Here is a 17,851-nt window from a genome sequence, read left to right as displayed (position 1 = left end):
CTGGGACCTGTATTTGCATCACAGCAACCCCATGGGATGTTCCAGCTGGGGGCAAAGTGACTGGAAAACTGGACAGGACCTGGAGATGCTGGTCAGCTGTGGCTGGACATGAGCCCAGGGTGCCCAGGTGAGCAAGAGGCCAGTGGCACCTGGGCTATCCCAGGTGGGGTGGCAACAGGACCCGGGCTGGCACTGGCTGACTGTCCCCTGAGCTGGCACTGCTGAGGGACCTCAAGTGCTGTGTCCAGTTCTGGGCACCTCATGATAGAAAGAACATTGAGGGGCTAGAACATGCTCAGAGAAGGGACAGAGCTGGGAATGGGCTGGAGCCCCAGAAAGGGCTGAGGGAGGTGGGAAACGGGCTGAGCCTGGAGAAAAGGAGGCTCAGGGGGGACCTTGTGGCTCTGCACAACTCCCTGACAGGAGGAGACAGCTGGGCAGGTCGGGCTCTCCTCCCAGGGAACAGGGACAGGAGGAGAGGGAACGGCCTCAGGCTGGGCTAGGCCAGGCTCAGGTTGGACATCAGCAGGAATTTCTCCATGGAAAGGGTGCTCAGGCCTTGGCAGGGGCTGCCCAGGGAGATTTGGAGTGTCCATCCCTGGAGGTGTCCAGGGAAGGACTGGAAGTGGCGCTCAGAGCTCTGGGCTGGGGACAAGGTGGGGATTGGGCACAGGTTGGACCCAGTGATCTTGGGGGTGTTTTCCAGCCTCACCGATCCTGTAATAAATATAACCAATGTACACTAAGTTTTTATTGAGCACTATTTTTCCTCAAAGGACTAACCCATCATCTTCCAGCCTGTACTACAGGACGCTTAACAGAAGCATTTTTTTGTTAATTTTCCAGGATTATGTTGATAAAGAAAAGGCCATTGCCAAGGCTTTGGAAGACCTCAGAGCAAACTTCTACTGCGAGCTCTGTGACAAGCAGTATCAGAAGCACCAAGAGTTTGACAACCACATCAACTCTTATGACCACGCTCACAAGCAGGTAACCAGTTGTAGAGAGCACAGTTCATCAGTTTGATACTCATTGTGGTGGTCTTGTTTGTGGTTAATACTTGGAATTTCCCTGGTGTCTCTGTTTTCCTTACTGGTCCAGGAATAGGTGTTTTATGTTGCTGGGTAAGATTTTTATGGTCATCATTCATTTAAGATCACAAACCAACAAAAGAGCCCCAAGCCTCACTCCATGGTTGGCATCAAGGAGCCCCAGTTCTGAAAGACCCATGGGCAGGAATGTCCTGGTGTTAAACCGAGGAGGGTACACGTGGAGGTGGATGGCTCCCAGCTTGCTTTTAGCATTAGTACAGCTTTGGGGAGTGATGATTCCACACATGTGAGCATTTTACTATCTGAGTCTGTGTTCTGTGGAGTTACTGAAAACAGACTAGGAAATAATGGGCTGTGTCAAAGGAATCCTAAGAAAGGAGCACTTCCCAAATTCTGTAATTCTCAGGAGAAGGTGGATTCAGGACTCTCTGTGGAGCTGTTTTTTTTTCCCAAGGTAGGGATGTACTGTAGTGTCTTCATGCTGCACAGTAAGTAATGGGAGTTCTTATGTTAGCCTGATCTGTTTGACCATTTAAACTGCTAAATGAGATGTAACTGCACAGCAGATAGCAGTGTTGGGCTCCTCCAGGGCTGGAAGGGCTCAGAGGAGGGATTTGATGTTCCTAGTCATAAATTCTAACAACACAATCATCAGACTGCTGGTAACTCAAGGAGGATGTGCTGTAGAGCTGCAAAATAGCAGTGAAAACAGCTTAAAAACAAGAATGTGGCTTTAGAGTATGATTTTTGTGTGTGTGTATTAAATGTAGGATATGACAGAGAATCTGCTTTGAACTAAGGGAGTCTTGTCAGGATTTTCATGGCAGGGCTGTTGGGCTCTGTGAAAATTGTGGTTTGGTAGAATTGAGCAGAAATTAATTTATTCCTTTGGTTATTGGGCAGAGGAGTGGTTTTGGCTGAGCTCAGCCGTGACACCTGAGAGCAGAGAACTTCCTTGGAAAGTCTCCATCAGTTTGGCTGAAACCTGAGTGCAGTGACCTGCATTTACCAGGTGGCAGGACTTGTTTGTGTCACATTCTTGGTGTTCTGATGCTGTGGGATTCCATGAACTGCTCCAGCCCTCGGTGACTGATGGGGCACTGACGTGAGCCTGGCCAGGCTCAGAGCTCTTCCAGCAGCTGGAGGCGCTGTGGAGGAGGAAACCAACCTGTGGAAAACAATAAAAGGAGTCATCAGCAGGAGTGGCCTGAGAGAAAAATGTCTTGTGCACCCACAGGGTGGGGTCATCTCATCAGGAGAAGGAATTTGGAAGTTACTTGGTACTGCTGATTATGTTGAGAGGAATTACATTCTTGGATAATTCCATCCATTGCAGTCACTTCAGGCAGGCTTTGGAGAAAATGAGCCTCCAAACTCTGGCTGCATCACCCAGCATTAATTTCTAGTTACAGAGGGATTTAAACAGAAGCAATCATGCTTTGCTTAGGGAAAAAATTGCTTGTCCAGCTTTGTCGGGCTGAAATGTGTGTGACCCCACTGGGTCAGCATTCAGGAAGTGAACTTGAAACCCCCGAGACAGAATGACAGTGAATTTGCATAAGTAACATTATCTCACTGCTGTGCTCCCTCCTCCTCCAGGGAGGCTCATTTTCAGCAGCCCAGTTTAAATTTTAAAACAGTTAAAAGCTGTGCTTTTGATATGTTGCATGTTGATGTTTCATAGTTTGTCTCTCTAAACAAGAAGATGAGGTTGCAGAAAGGTGAGCCTAAAGTTTTTGAGGAAAACCATGAACTTTTCCTAAAAGTAGGCCATCAGTTGGCTTTCTTGGAAAGAAAGGCCATTACAGTATCTTAGTTACAGCAACCCAGCTTGGTATACATCATCTGTGAGATTTTTTTTGCCTCAGTGGTAATTTTTGAGGCAACAGAGCTTGTTTTTGCCTTTTTCTTGGCTCAGCTTCCACAGCATTTTTGCTTTTAAGTATTTTTAGTTCCACGTCCCCCTGACGCTGGAGTGTTTGGTTATCCCTCTGTGGCTCAGCAAGCATTAGGCTGTCCCTGTAAATAGATGTTCCATCCTCAGATCCCTTTCCACTCCTGAGTTATAAAGACACTGTCTTGTATTCCAGGAAGGAACTCAGGATTATTGCCCAACAGGGATGATAGGTAAGTGTATTGATCCCAACCGGATGAATTTTGGACCCACCAAAATTGTATCAACACCAAACAATTAAAGGGGAGGTTTATTCTCTTTATTTCCTGCCTGTCCTGGTTTCATAAACCATTTGGCTACATCTGAATCACCCTCAACACCAACTTTCTCCAAAAGGCAGCATTTCCTTACCTGGGAAAAGATCCTAGCATTTATTCTCCCAAATCATTGGCATGTTTTAGCCATTGTGTTGGAGGTGTGCAGTGTTGTTCTGGAGCTGTTTTTAATTAGGTTGATACTTGAGATGAGAAGTGCAGCTGTTTTAAGGACTAGTCACCCTCTGATCAGCACATGGCCTGTCCCTCTCAGGGGACTGAAAGCAGCTGGAGCAGGTGCAGATGGCCTTGCAGGAGGGACAGTGAGCTCAGTTCTCTCACACACCCTTCAGTGAGCAACTGGAAAAGGCTGCATCTCATAACTTCTTGCACAGCTGCTGATGTCTTTAGTGGTGGGTTTTTTTAGCTGTAGATTTTGATCTTGAAGGCCTGGCAGGTTATGAAGGGCCCTCACTCCTGATGGTGCCCAGCCCTGACAGTCAGCAGAGTAATAATTAACAATAATCAAAAGACAAAAGGTGGCAAATGTAGAAAGAAAGCTTCTGCAGCTAAGAAGGAGCTTGGGTGGTGAAGATGGACCCCGTGTATATCCCTGGAAGTGTTCAGGGCCAGGTTTGACAGGACTTGGAGAAACCTGGGATAGTGCAGGGTGTCCCTGCCCATGGCAGAGGGTGGAACAAGGTAATCTTTTTCTAAGCCAAACCAGTCTGTGATTCTGTGATTTTTGTTCTGCTTTACTGCAGATCCACAATGTTGTGATCCTTGGCAGCTCCCACAGTCCTTAGAACACTCTGGACTCAGTGGGAATGTGTCCTTAAGGCATTACACCTGTGAGAGCTCCTTATTTGCTTTGGAGTTTTGACATTAAGATAAAGGCCTCATATTAGATTTGTGTGAAGATGAGTGCAAGCCTCTTATCTGGGCTGTGCCCAGTCTGTGTGTTCCTGTCAAATAAACCTGTATGTGCAGGGCTCAGCACCTGGAACAGCTTGCAAGAGTTACTGTTGGAATTACCTTGTGTGTCAGTTATGTAGCATTTACAGTCAGCTTTTACTGTGTGGGGTTTTTAACAATCCAAGAACTTGGAGAATCTCCCACCATCACTTTGTTCTGCTTGTGTGCCTGCTGAGGGCTCGAGCTGTTTCCTGAGTCACTGACCCAACAGAATCAAAACATTCCTCTTCTGCATTCCCTGTGAAAAACAAACATGTTCCTGAGTGAACCTGTGCCAGGTTCCCTGGGAGAACACAAACCAGCATTGAAATGCAGGCTTTTATGTAGCTCTTTTTTTCCCCCCAAGTGCGTGGTGTTTTGGAGGTATAGGTGATTAATTCTGCCTAGATTCTCTTTGTAAAAGGACAAAGGGAGTGTATTCCATAAAGAAGTTCTTTGGGAAAGAGGGTGGAACTCAGAACCAAAAGTATAGATGTGCAGTTCTCTTTGTGCCCCAATTAGCTGCATCTTCACCTCTCATGCCGAGGGGGAGGGATCTGTTCAAGCACAATAAAATTATCAAGACAGTCACTGCTGGGGTTGAGGAATACTCTGAATGCAAGCTCTGAACTGTGTTTTGGGGAAATTTGGGATTTCCAAAACCTTGGGCCTCCAAGTACAGCTTGAATGGAGAAGACTGAGGAGGGAATCTCTGAGGTACTTGGTGTTACATGGGAGGTTCTTCTGCTCCAGAAATGCTTTGCCCTCAGAAAACCCACCAGTTACCAATAAAGGGGCTACAAGAGAACTGGAGAGGGACTTTGGACAAGAGCATGGAGTGATAAAACAAAGGGGAATGGATTTAACTGAAAAGGGACTAGGTTTAGAATAGAGATGATGGGGAAATTCTCCCCAGTGAGGATGGTTAGGCCCTGGCACAGGGTGCTCAGAGCAGCTGTGGCTGCCCCTGGATCCCTGGAAGCGTCCAAGGCCATGTTGGACAGGACTTGGAGCACCCTGGGATAGTGGAAGGTGTCCCTGCCCATGGCAGGGAGTGGGACTGGGTGAGATTTAAGGTCCCTTCCAACCCAAACCATTCTATATTTTTCTTAACCCAGCTAAGAAAAATACTGATTTCTTCCAGAGAGGAAATTAAGATGAAATAAAACAGCATTTGCAGGCCATTTCCCCTCTGTTCTTTTCACTTCGTTTATAAGTGTGCAGAGAATGTTGATGACCAAAGATAAGCCAGGCTTGTGTTCTCACTTCAATAAAATGATCAAAGTTGCCATTCTTTGAGCTTATGTTTAATGGTGTCGTTCACTCGCAGAAGCTTTTGGGGCAAAGAATCGAGCAGACATCAAAAGTTCAGAAAGCCAGAAATCTGCTGGCACAGAATGAAAAGTACATTATTATTATTTTATTTAATGTGGGTTGGCAGAGAGACATGAGAACAATGGCAAGGGAGGAGGGAGCTCTGATGTCATGGGAGCTGCCTCCTGCTTCGAGCCCCAGAGGTGGATCTGCTCTGACCCATCTCAATGGGGTTTGGTATGAAAGTCTCACATCTTCAGGTCTGGTGACAGTGCTTTTGTCTTGTGAGAATAACAGGGATTCTTTCTGCTCTGCACTTTCAGGCAAAGACTGTCTCTCAGTGGGCCTCAGTTCAATGATTCTGGGTGGCTTTGTCACCTTAGACAGAAAATCCATGTACTGCTGGTGCTGAGCCTGTTAAGCTCTGCACCCCAGCTGGGTACTGGGGAGGTCTTACCTGGTATCATCAGCAAAATCTGGGGTGTGCTGAGATTTTTCATGGCCCTGAGGCTGCCAGAGCTCCAGGAGCACTTGGACAACTCTCCCAGGGATGCACAGGGTAGGATTGTTTGGGGGGTTGGACTGGATGATCCTTGGGGATTCTTTCCTACTTAGGACATCCTGTGATGATCCAGTGGTTTTCCTGTTGCAACAGTTCCTGACTCCTGCTTACCCCCCTGATTTCCCCACTTTGCTGTGCCTGGGATGGGCTCTCAGGAGCTTTTCATTAGTGCTGTAGTGCAGCTGCTTTAAGCTGATTTGTGAGAATTGGAAGGTACTGGTGATGTTTGCCAGTTTGGCCTCCTGAGCCACGCAGGGATTGGGAGATAATCCAGCACTGTGGCCTCTTTGTGCTGCAGTCCAGAGGTAGCTGCAGATTTGATACCAAACCTGCTCTTTAGGAGCTCGATTTGCACTCCTGTGGAAATGTGAAGGCGAGTTTGGAATTTTGCTAGAAACAAGGCTGGAAACTTAAAATACAATACTTTGTTCCAAAGCTGAGGGGGGTGGCAGCTATTAATAAACCCCAGGAAGGCTGGAGGTAGTGAACTACTGCCTACAGCATTTGAAAATCTGGAGAAATTTTATGTAAGTGCTGGGTGATTTGTGTCACTGCTGGTCACTGCAGTGTGGCCCTTCTGACAGCTGGATAATAAACCAGCAGAATATTCCTTGGGTTTATGGTCCCCATGATCCTGCAGTTTGAAAGGATGTTGCTGATTAGATAAAGTGCTGCTTCCTCAGAAAACACGCTGCCAATGGAGAAAAAATGCCCCTTAATTTTGAAATCCTGTAGTAGCATGAAGCATGTGTTTGATTTAATACAGGTTTGGTGGCTCTAATCCTGTTGAAAAAAAATCATTGTCTTGCTAAGCACAATAGGAAGACTTAAAAAGAGAAGATTCACCCCAAGAGTATGAGTTCCCAGGATTCCTTGTGGAGGAGAGAAGCTCCCTGAGGATGGTTGAGTGGCTTTGTTAAATCCTTCTTGGAATTTCTCTGTGGTGCTGGGGAAGGGACAGTACCATGCTCCTCTGGCTTCTCACACACCCACACACATGGTGTGGTCCAAAAAGTCATTTTGAGGTTTTTGGGGGATTAGAATAATAAACACTCTCCTCAGGATTAGATGGAAATTTCTTTAGTGTAAGCTGAGTTTAAATATCTGTTTAATTCAAATGATTTCCAGGGCAGGCTGAGACCTGGAAGTGTGTGAGCAGCATTTCAGTGCTCCATGTGCTCCCTTCGCCCAGTGAAATTGTACTTGAGTCTTCAGATTGCTCTTTCCCAGTCAGAACTGGGGAGCAGGGTGGGCATGGCTGTAGTGAACTGGTTATCCAGTCTTTGGGGGGATCAATCACTGGATTCAGTGACATATTTGAAACAGTAAGTGAGGGGAGAGTTAACAGGTTATTTTGAAAAATTCTGGGTATTTTTCACTCCTGCAGCAGGTTGTTCTTACAGATGAGCAGTGTGGACTCTTGTTTTCCCCCCTTTCCCTCCCCCAGGATGCATTTAGGAAAGATAATGCAGTCCATCCAGGTCTCTTGCATGCCTGGTGTCATTTCTGATGACAGGTGTGTTGGTTTAGGTCAGTCTAAGATGCTGAGCTGTGTTCTGTTCTGTATTTTACATTTCCAAGGAGCTGGTGCATTTGTGAGCTTTTCTATCCTATACTTCCCTAGAAAGACTCTTTTTTCCTTCTGACTCCTGTGTGACAAAAAGAAACTCAGCCTTGAGATCTCTCGGTCCTTTGGAAGCCAGACCAACTCTTTCTTCCCCAATTTTGGAAGGTTTTGGGGAAGAATTTCCCCAGATTCTCAGCAGTCTTGACACCAGGGCCAGTGGTCTGTCAGCCTAAAGGGCTCAGGTTTGGGTGCAACTGGGAGCTGTTGTGGGGCATATTCCAGAGTTACAGTGCTTTGGGGTAGTTAATTTCCTTCACACCTCTAAATTTTGAGAGTAGGAAGTTTGGGGGAACAGAGACACACAAAGGTCAGCATTTAATAGTGGGCATTTAATTCTGTCTGCATTCAGTGGGCATTAAATGCTGTCTGCATGTAATGGAGGCAGGAGAGCCTGGGGGCAGCTGTATCGTTCCAAACACCTCTGAGCCCAGTTTGTATCCTGGGGGATGATCAGGACCATGCCTGGGGGCACAGGGGGCTCTGGGTGCACCATGCACCTTCCTCTTGAGAGGAAAAGGTCACAGTTCATGTCTGGTGTAAATAGCTGGGTCATACTTTTTTCCAAATGGGTGAGTGATCTTGAGACTTGGCATCAGCCCCCATTAAATAGTTTTGTCAGCTGTTGGTGGCTGTAACTTCCCAGAGCATTTCATACACACTTTTGAAATCAGCATGAAAAAGCTGATAGCATTACTCAGTCCATCTATATTTTTTTTTCCTTCCTCTTGGAAAAAAATTACTCTTCAACATTTAACATACACCACAAAACCCTTGAGCCCTTTACTTGTCCTGGTGAAAGTAGTTCTGCTGTTCCAGGTGGGATCATTGCTGTGTCCGTGCGTGTCTGTGTGTGTCCCCCTGCTCCAGACCCCGGCTCAGTCCCGTGGCTCCACTGGCTCCATTCCCACTCTGTAGAATAGCTGGCACACTCCCCCATAGCTCTCTAGTAATGCTTGCTTGTTTTTTTTTTTTTCCTCTCTTCCACTCTTGTTTTATTTTTACTTTCTTTTTTTTTCTTTGTGATGTGACGTTTTCAGCTGATGTATTGAAAGCAAACCCTTCTAATTTGGGAGTCCAGATCACAAGAGTGAGTTTCTTTCTACTGGTGTCTGTAGTTGTATCTTTTTGTGTGTCCTCCCCTCTGATTTTGGTAACAATCAACCACATTTAGTAAATACAATTAGGTAAGAGAATCCTCTGTCTTGTCCAATCTCCCTTTTTCACAAAGCAATGTTCTTTTTACATTGGGCCAGCTTAATTCCTCTAATTTGAGCTTTGGGTTGGTTTCCAGATCCACTGTTTCTGTGTGTGGCAGTCTGACTCTGCTCCAGGAAAGAGGCAGAGTCAGCCAGCCAGAAGCATTTAGAATTCACCAGTGATTTGTACATCCTGTACAAGAATTGTTCCAAAGTGACTCCTGATCTGAGTCCCGTTAGTCTCCCAGGCCCTGCATGAAATGCCTGAAAAACATGAAACTTTTTCCAAAAGCTGAGTACAGGATGCGTTCTGGAGCTGGGCCCTTTGAAAGGGTTTTGAATTGTGCACTAAAAAAGAACAATGAGTCCCTTTAGGATAGTAGAGGTCGGTCTTTGTTGCTTTCTGTTACTTAAACTTCTGTAGAGCACTCTAAAAAAATGTTGTGAATATCCACAACATACATATATATATATGTATGGAAAGGAAAAGCAGCAGCCTCTTCTCCTAGTGCTCTGAGACAAGGACTTTCCAAAATGTTCTGAAGTCTTGGATGTTTGTTTTCTATTAGATTTGACTACCTAGACTTCCTCAGTGATACTAGGATGTTTGAAATTCCTTAGGATTGGGTTTGCTCCCTCATGATAAGATTTTTGGGGAACTTGGTGCTTCTGCCCCACAAAGTATTCAACCCCAAGAGACCCTCCTGCCTTTAGAGCAGTTTGTTTCTTGACCCTCTCAGAACTACTGTCAGGAAAACAAGTAACTGGTTGTGGTGTATGTTGTATTCTGGATTTGCTTACAAAATCATTTGCATGGGATTTTTGGCTCCTTCTCCAATGTAATGGTACATTGCTTTTGTCAGATATCATTCCTGGGTAACTCTGGCACCAGCTAATCCTTCCTGTCCTTTGGCCCGTGCTCTTGACTTGTGTCATGCACTGTTTGTCAAGTACATCTGCACCCTGCAAGAGCAGCAAAGTAAACAATCCTTCTTCTTTTCCCCTTTTCCTTCCAGAATTTGCTTGTTGCTTCGAAATCAGCTTTGTTGTCCATGCTAAAGAAAACCAGTAGTGTTGATTGGAAGGGGGTACACAGAACTTGAAGTTATAGCCAAAAGTGACCACCAATTGTCTTTTCCTTCAGCTGCTGGGAGGATGGCAGTGTGCTCCGTGGGGTTTGTTGAGCTAAGATGCTGTTGCTCCATCCTGGCTCAATGAATATCCCTGGGGAGGGGCTTGACACCGCAATTTCCAGTGCTACAGCAAAGAGCTGCTCTTGGATAAACCACAAACACCTTTGAGCTGATTTTTCCCTGCTTTATTTTGCCTCAGAGGTTGAAAGATCTCAAGCAAAGGGAATTTGCTCGCAACGTCTCGTCGAGATCCCGGAAAGATGAGAGGAAGCAGGAGAAAGCCCTGCGGCGCCTGCACGAGCTGGCTGAGCAGAGGAGGCAGCCTGAGTGGTGAGTCTGGGTGGTCCCCAACAGTCCTGTGGGGCTGCTGTCCTGGGCTGACATTCCTGCTCTAGGATACTGCACAGGCTTTGAGGGCAAAGCTTCACACTGTGTTCGGGGCTCATGCTGTGGTTTTGGTAGGAGTTCACTGAACTGATCATGCAGAGTATCCCCAAATTGCTTTATCCAGCAATAGGTATTTTCTTCAGTAATTTAATATCATTAAACACTTTGAGTGTCTGTATAATGATATTTTAATATATGTGTCTGAGTGCAAGAACACTTGAACTGTGTTAAGATTGTCTCTGCTGAGGGATGGATCTTCCTGCAGAGGGACAGGGACACCAGTCAGCTGTGTTTTCTCTCTCCCCTGTTGCAGTGCTCCTGGAAGTGGGCCCATGTTCAGGACCACCACGGTGGCTGTGGATGAGGAAGGTGGAGATGATGATGATTCCGCAGCCAACAGTGGCTCCTTCATCCAGACGAGCTCTGGCCAGGGCACAGAGATGACCACGGACAGAGGCTTCCTGAACACTGGACAAGGCACTGTGATGCCAGGCCAGACACCTGCCCAGGGGGCACAGGCCATCAGCTTTGGCATTAAGAGCTCTCTGGGAACTCCTCTGCAGAAGATCGGGGTGTCCTTTTCCTTTGCCAAGAAGACCCCAGTGAAGCTGGAGACCATCGCTTCTGTTTTCAAGGACCATGTGGACGAGTCAAATTCTGCAGACGGGGCAAAAGGTGATGAGAAGGGGTCCTCAGAGGCTGGCAGCCTGCACAAGTCTGGGGAGGGTGAAGGCACCAATAATTCTGATGGCAAGGCAGAGGACGATGACCAGCATGACAAGGACAGCGGGGCTCTGGCCAGCACCTTATCCAAACTGAAGAAGATGAGGCGAGAAGATGGACCAACAGCCGTGGAACCAGAATATTACCACTACATCCCCCCAGCCCACTGTAAAGTAAAGCCAAACTTTCAATTCCTGCTTTTCATGAAGGCTACTGAGCAAACGGAAGCAGAAAACATGAACAAAAAAAACGCGCCCGAAGTGAAAAAGGGGAGTTCCCCCAAACCCAAACCCAGCAAGAACACAGAAAAGGCTGCTGAGAGCACAGCACAGCAGAAGGAGCAGAGTACTACTGAAAGTGCAGCTCAGCAGGGCAAAACAGAACGAAAAGACATCCCAGAGAATGAAAATACACAGGAGAGCAAGCACCTTCTAGAGAGCAATCTCCCGGAGCCAGACACTGCTCCTCCTCCTGCCTCAGGCTGCAGAGATGGCTCTGAGGGACCAAAGCACCCCACGGGACCTTTTTTCCCTGTTCTGAGTAAGGACGAGAGCACGACACTGCAGTGGCCTTCAGAGCTGCTCATCTTCACCAAAGCTGAGCCCTCTGTGTCCTACAGCTGCAACCCCCTGTACTTCGACTTCAAGCTCTCCCGTAACAAGGATGCAAAAGGGAAGGGGACAGAGAAGTCCAAGGATCCAGGGGGGCTTTGTAAAGACAACACTCAGAGCACAGAACCTGGTGAGGTGAGCAAAACCAAGGAGACTGAAAGTGTAGGGAACAGTTCTGCTCAAAAAATGGAAAACAAATCCCAGAGCAAGCAGGAGTCTGGTCTGGGAAACATCAGTAAGGGAGAGGGGGAGGACAGCAGTAAGAGTGTAACAGGTAAGAGTAAATCTGGAAGGTCCCATAAACACAAAAAGAAAAAGAAGCACAAAAAGTCCAGCAGACACAAACGCAAACACAAGGAGGAAGCTGAGGAGAAGGCCCGGAAAGCTGAGCTGGGGGAAGAGAAACCCAAGAAACGGAAAAGGCACAGGCACAAAAAAGGTAAATCTTCTCTTTCAACAGAGTCAGACCGGGCACTGAAACCTGAACCATCTGAAGACTGCAGCCGTTTCCAGAAGAAAAAGCGATGCTCCCAGGAGTCACAGAGGAAATCCCTGTCTGCTGAGGAGGGAAGCAGTGGTAAAAAAGAGGACGGGGGTAACTCCTGCCAGGAGCACGGCAGCAAAAGACACAAGGCTGAGCTGCAACAGGTGCCTGGTGTGAGGAGGCGCTGCCCGGGGCCGTCCCAGGCCCGGAGCAGCCGCCGGAGCCGGCAGAGCAGCGGCGACTACGACAGCGATGAGGGCTCCCCCGGCAAGCACTGCCACCAGAAGTCCCCGTCCCAGTACAGCGACGACTACGACTCGGGCAGCGAGCACTCCCGCAGCCGCTCCCGCTCAGGCCGCAGGCACTCCTCGCAGAGGTCCTACTCCACCAGCTCGGACGCATCCTCGGAGCACAGCCGCTACAGCCGCCACAGGAGCTACTCGGATGACAGCTACAGCGACTACAGCGACCACTCCCGCTGCCACTCCAAGCGCTCCCAGGACTCGGAGGACGACTCTGACTACAACAGCTCAAACCACCGCTCAAAGCGGCGCAAATACTCCTCATCGGAAGATGACTACAGTTCGAGCAGGAGCAGATCCAGGAGTCGGAGCAGGAGCCGAACCCACCCTCGAGGCAGGTCAAGATCCAGGAGCCGGGGCAGGAGCCATAGCAGCAGCTGCAGCCGCAGTCGGAGCAAGAGGAGGAGCCGCAGCATGACAGGCCGCAGCTGGAAGCGCAGCCGCAGCTACAGCCGGGACCGCAGCCGCAGCACCCGCAGCCACTCGCAGAGGTCCCTGTCAAGGAAGGGCTCACGGGGCCATGAGAGCCCCGAGGAGCGAAGGTCTGGCAGAAGAGACTTCATCAGGTCCAAGATATATCGCTCCCAGTCTCCTCACTATTTCCGGACAGGCCGAGGTGAGGGGTCGCTGCTGAAGAAGGAGGATGGCAAAGGAGAGGATCTGAAAGGGTCTGGCTCCCTGTCCCAGAACAGCAGCAGCTCTGGCACGGGACGGGCCTCGGAAGGGGACTGCAGTCCTGAGGAGAGGAACTCTGTCACTGCAAAGCTGCTCCTGGAAAAGGTGCAGTCCAGGAAGGTTGAGAAGAAGCCCTGTGTCACTGATGAGGTGCTGTCAGGGGCAAACAAGGTGGGCATAAAGCTCAAAGATCCTCCCCAGGGCTACTTTGGCCCCAAGCTCCCTCCTTCCTTAGGCAACAAACCAGTTCTGCCCTTAATTGGGAAATTGCCAACCATTCGGAAACCAAACTCCAAAAGGTACGAGGAGTCTGGCTTGGAGAGGGGTGAGGAGCAAGAGTTGTCAGATGGTGAGGACGGTTCCCAAGGCATGGAGGAGGGTCAGCTGGCCAGCCAGTCTCTCCTGGAAGATGTGGTGATGGTAATTCAGGACAAACCTCTGGATGAGCAGAAACATGATGAAGCCTCCGTGGAGATGCAGTCCCTTCCCCTGGATGCACCGGCACTCCCTGAGTGCTTTGGCTCCAGAGATCTGGTCATGCCACACAACTTCCTCTCAGATCCGAGTGATGGTGACGGGCTGGAGCCTATGGATGGGGGCAACCAACCGGTCCCAGTGGAAACCAGTATGATGCCCTTAGTTCCAGATGTTGAGCACTTTCCTGGCTACGTGCCTCAGAGTGGGGAGCCGAGCATAGAAGGGGATCGGGAGGGGGGAGAAGATTCCTCTCTAGCCCCACTGGAGAGCCAGCCCATCACCTTCACCCCCGAGGAGATGGAGAAGTACAGCAAGCTGCAGCAGGCTGCCCAGCAGCACATCCAGCAGCAGCTGCTGGCCAAGCAAGTCAAGGCCTTCCCCGCCTCAGCTGCCCTGGCACCGGCCACACCCGCTCTCCAGCCCATCCACATCCAGCAGCCAGCGGCAGCGTCGGCCACGTCCATCACGACGGTGCAGCACGCCATCCTGCAGCACCACGCCGCTGCCGCTGCCGCCGCCATCGGCATCCACCCCCACCCGCACCCGCAGCCCCTTGCTCAGGTCCACCACATCCCCCAGCCACACCTGACACCCATTTCCTTGTCCCACCTGACCCACTCCATTATTCCAGGGCACCCCGCCACGTTCCTGGCCAGCCACCCTATCCACATCATTCCAGCGTCTGCCATCCACCCGGGCCCCTTCACCTTCCACCCTGTCCCTCACGCTCTCTACCCGACCCTCCTGGCTCCAAGGCCCGCAGCTGCTGCTGCTGCCACAGCCCTGCACCTCCACCCCCTGCTGCACCCCATTTTCTCAGGACAGGACTTGCAGCATCCACCCAGCCATGGCACATGAAGGACAAAATGAAGGAACCTCGGAGGAAGGAGAATATTTGGCGTTTTGGGAAGGGGTTGGAGTTGAGCCAGCGGGCAAGTGAGGCCTGAGCATTTCCTTTCACTCTTGAGCAGCCAAAGAAGCCAGAGGCGCGAGGGCTGGGCTGTTGGCTGTATCCCAGGGATGTCTCGCTCCAACTCCTCCGTGCACACAGCAGCACCACTCTGGAAGAACCATTTCACCTTTAGAACAGCGAGACACTTGGAAAGGCTTTTTTTCCCCCTGAATTCTCACACTTGGTCATCTTCCTTTTGCCAACCTTGTATATGATAAATGAGGTTTCGTACACACTAATAGGATCTCTAAAAATCCTTTTAATGAGGTCATCTAATTAAAATAGCATGATTGAATCCGGCTTGTAATCAGCAATGGAACATCAGGAGCTGTCGGCTGTGGGGGTACTGGCATTGCAGGAGGTTCCTGGCCTCTGTCACTGCACACGTGGGTTTTTCTTGGTGTGAGCAGTAAAGGTGGAAGTAAAAGCTTACTGTAAAGAGGAGGAGGAGCTCTCTGTGTGTGTCCAGAGTTCCTGTCCTTCTCTATCCTGCATCTGCGTTCTCCCGCGCCGGGACCATGCCTGGATATCCCAGACTGGAGAGGGGTTCTCGGGTCAGGGGTTGGGATTCCAGCCTGAGCTTTGACCACTCTTCTCCTGAAACGAGGGGGGAAATCGCTCTGAGTTCTATCTTCTGTGCTGTTGGGAAAGAGGCACTGGGATGGGAGAGAGAAGGAAAATCCTGTTAGGAATTGAAGCAATACAGAGGATGGGGGAGCGCGGCTGGGATGTAAAGCGTGTTCTTTCCTCTGTAACACTGATGGTTTCCTTATTAATTTATAGGATTTTTTTTTTTTTAATGTAAAGAATTGCACTGAACTCTGTAAACAAAGATGCTGCTTTTTGTAGCTCCTATCAAAGGTTACATTTGTAGTATATCGCAATAATATTTTTTACAGCCAGTTCTTAGTGGTACTTGTTCTGGTGGCTTCTGTGTAAATATGTTTGCTGTAGGTGACCCAAGACACTTGTAAAGGTTCAATTTATAGTTTCAGCTAGATGCAGAACAGCTAAGCATGTATATTTTATCAAGCTCATGTATTTTTGAAGTTTTTATGTACTATAAAATGTAAAAACAAACAAAAAAAAAATCTTCATTTAGAATTTTGCAGAAGAAAAAAAGATCAACAGTTGAGACTTGGGCAAGGTGAGGGGTGTGGGAGTAGCAGTGGCTCTGGCAGGTAATGCTGCATTCCTCCCTGCCATAGGAATGGGCACTAGAGCAGCCTGGGGAGCAGCAGGAATTCAGGGTGCTCCCAGAGTATGGAGGGCCTTTTTTCTTTTTCTTTTCCTTCCCCCCTCCCCCCGTTGGAAGCAGTAAGGTGTGGACTGTGCTGGTGTAGGAGGAGCCTTGGGACTGTTCCCATCCCACACACAAGGTCACCTCAATTTGGTCCATAAGGGATTTCCCAGTTCTCCCTGCATCACCTGGCTCAGGTGACACGGCCCGTGGGAGCTTCCCCCCCCCAGTATGGGGGTGAGCTGCTGCTGTCCCCACTCACGGGGCATTGCAGGTGTCACAGCCCTTGGGCCACCACCACTGGAGAGAAGGAATTCAGAGCAGTGTGGTGATGTAGTAACATCCCTGTCCCCTCCTGAAGTGCAGCATGAGACCAGGCAAAGTCAAAGGAGCAAAACCCCCTGACCTCCCTCGCCATGTAAAAGAGAAATTGGAGCAGGTCAGAGTGACAGCAGTCACAAAAAAGGGACTCAAATTTCCTGTAAATACCGAACAATTCAGTGTTACTGTCAGAGCTGAGCTTTGTAGGGCCTATCTGTGCCCCAGCCCCATCACGCTGTGGGCAGGGATTGGTTTTGGACTTAAGGATAGCGCTAAAATAATTAACCTGTCATTACTTAACGAGCATAAACAGACTGTATTTAACTTTGTCACATAAGATATATATATAAATATATATATATATGCTGTAAAATGAGGGAAGAAAACCTTTCTAATAAACCAATGATTTGTGGAAGAAAAAGATGTGATGGTGTGTGGTGGTGGAGAACTGCCGTATAGAACACCACCCTCTCCTTTCCTAACAAAAGCCCTGGTTTGATGAAAGGAAAAAAATCCACGCTCCTGCATGCCAGCAGGGTCGGGGTCCAGGGTCCCACCTGCCCTGCCCTGGCGGTGGCCCTGGGAGGAGGTGGCTTATGAGGGATGGTGCAGAAGAGGTGAAAGAAACAGGAAATTAGGTAATTGGACAGAAGAAAGAATTTTAATTGCCCTGAGGAGTCTGGTGTGGGCTCCAGCTGGGTTCAGATGCTGATGCCAGCTGGGGACGAGACCTCCCGAGGAGGAGCAGCTGCGCCTGAGTCCGATGTCCTCCTCTCCCGGGACACGGAGCTGATCCGGACTCCGCTAAACCCTTCCCACCACTCGGAGCTCTGCCACGGCTTTGGGCGGGCAAATCCCGCTCTCTTCCAACTGCAGCTGTTCCGAAGGGCTGGAGCAGCCCCCGCTCCGCGGACTGTGTCCCCCGTCACGGGCCAAGGTGCTGTTTGTCTCTGTGGGGACCCCCTGTGCCCCCCTTAAATGCCCCGACTCCCTGGTCCTGCTTCCCACCTGCAGCTTCGGGGGTGGAAAGGAGAAAAGCCCCGTTTCACACGGGCTGGCGCTCCCAGGAGATGCTCCGCTGCTTCTCCCGGCCACCGACGCTTGGTTGGCACGAGGAGCCCCCGGAGATCTCGGGCAGGCTGAGGGTCCTTAACTGAGTTTAAATTAATTCTGTGGGTGGGTTCAGGGGCTGGCGCCGCTGTCCGGGCAGGGCTGGGCCCCCGCAGCTACCACAGGCCTGCTGGCTGCGGGGACAGGGACGAGGACACACCTTGCTCACTTGGCTGTGGGCTGCCCTCACCCTGCCCCCACTCCCTTGCCGGAGCCATTGCTCTGCACAGCGCTGGTGCTGCCTCTCCCCTGGCAGGGTTTTGTGGTGTCCCTGCCCCAAAGGGGACACTGTAGGGGTAATGCCCAGCGCGGGCGGGCTCGGTGCTATCAGCTCCATCCGGCTGCGGAGGGGATATCGGGGGCGATGGACGGGTTCTGTGCCCTGCTGTCCTCGCCACATTTCCGCTGGTAGGGACTGCCTGCACCCCGAAATAGCCACCCCAAGATGGACATCCCGAAATAGCCACCCCGAGACTGGCATCGTGCGGCGGCCTGGCTGCGGCCCCGGCGGGTAATAGACTCA

The 17,851-nt window shown here is 49.7% G+C and overlaps 1 protein-coding gene across 3 annotated transcripts in view; it reads left to right on the top strand.

The window, feature by feature from the left end:
• Nucleotides 1-16,621, top strand: part of GPATCH8 (G-patch domain containing 8) — a 55,790-nt gene extending 39,169 nt beyond the window's left edge. For all 3 annotated transcript variants that reach the window (XM_083877562.1, XM_083877563.1, XM_083877564.1), the window contains 3 exons: nucleotides 847-990; nucleotides 10,246-10,376; nucleotides 10,747-16,621. In XM_083877562.1, coding sequence (XP_083733688.1) covers nucleotides 847-990; nucleotides 10,246-10,376; nucleotides 10,747-14,563 — 4,092 coding nt within the window. In that variant the 3' untranslated portion in view covers nucleotides 14,564-16,621. The remainder of the gene's footprint in view (nucleotides 1-846; nucleotides 991-10,245; nucleotides 10,377-10,746) is intronic.
• Nucleotides 16,622-17,851: the final 1,230 nt, after the last annotated feature.

The sequence above is a fragment of the Zosterops lateralis genome, assembly GCF_965231275.1.
Source record: "Zosterops lateralis genome assembly, chromosome: 24".
NCBI lineage: Eukaryota > Metazoa > Chordata > Aves > Passeriformes > Zosteropidae > Zosterops > Zosterops lateralis.
The sequence above is the reverse complement of the archived record's forward strand: the minus strand, read 5'-3'. Positions and strand labels throughout refer to the sequence as shown.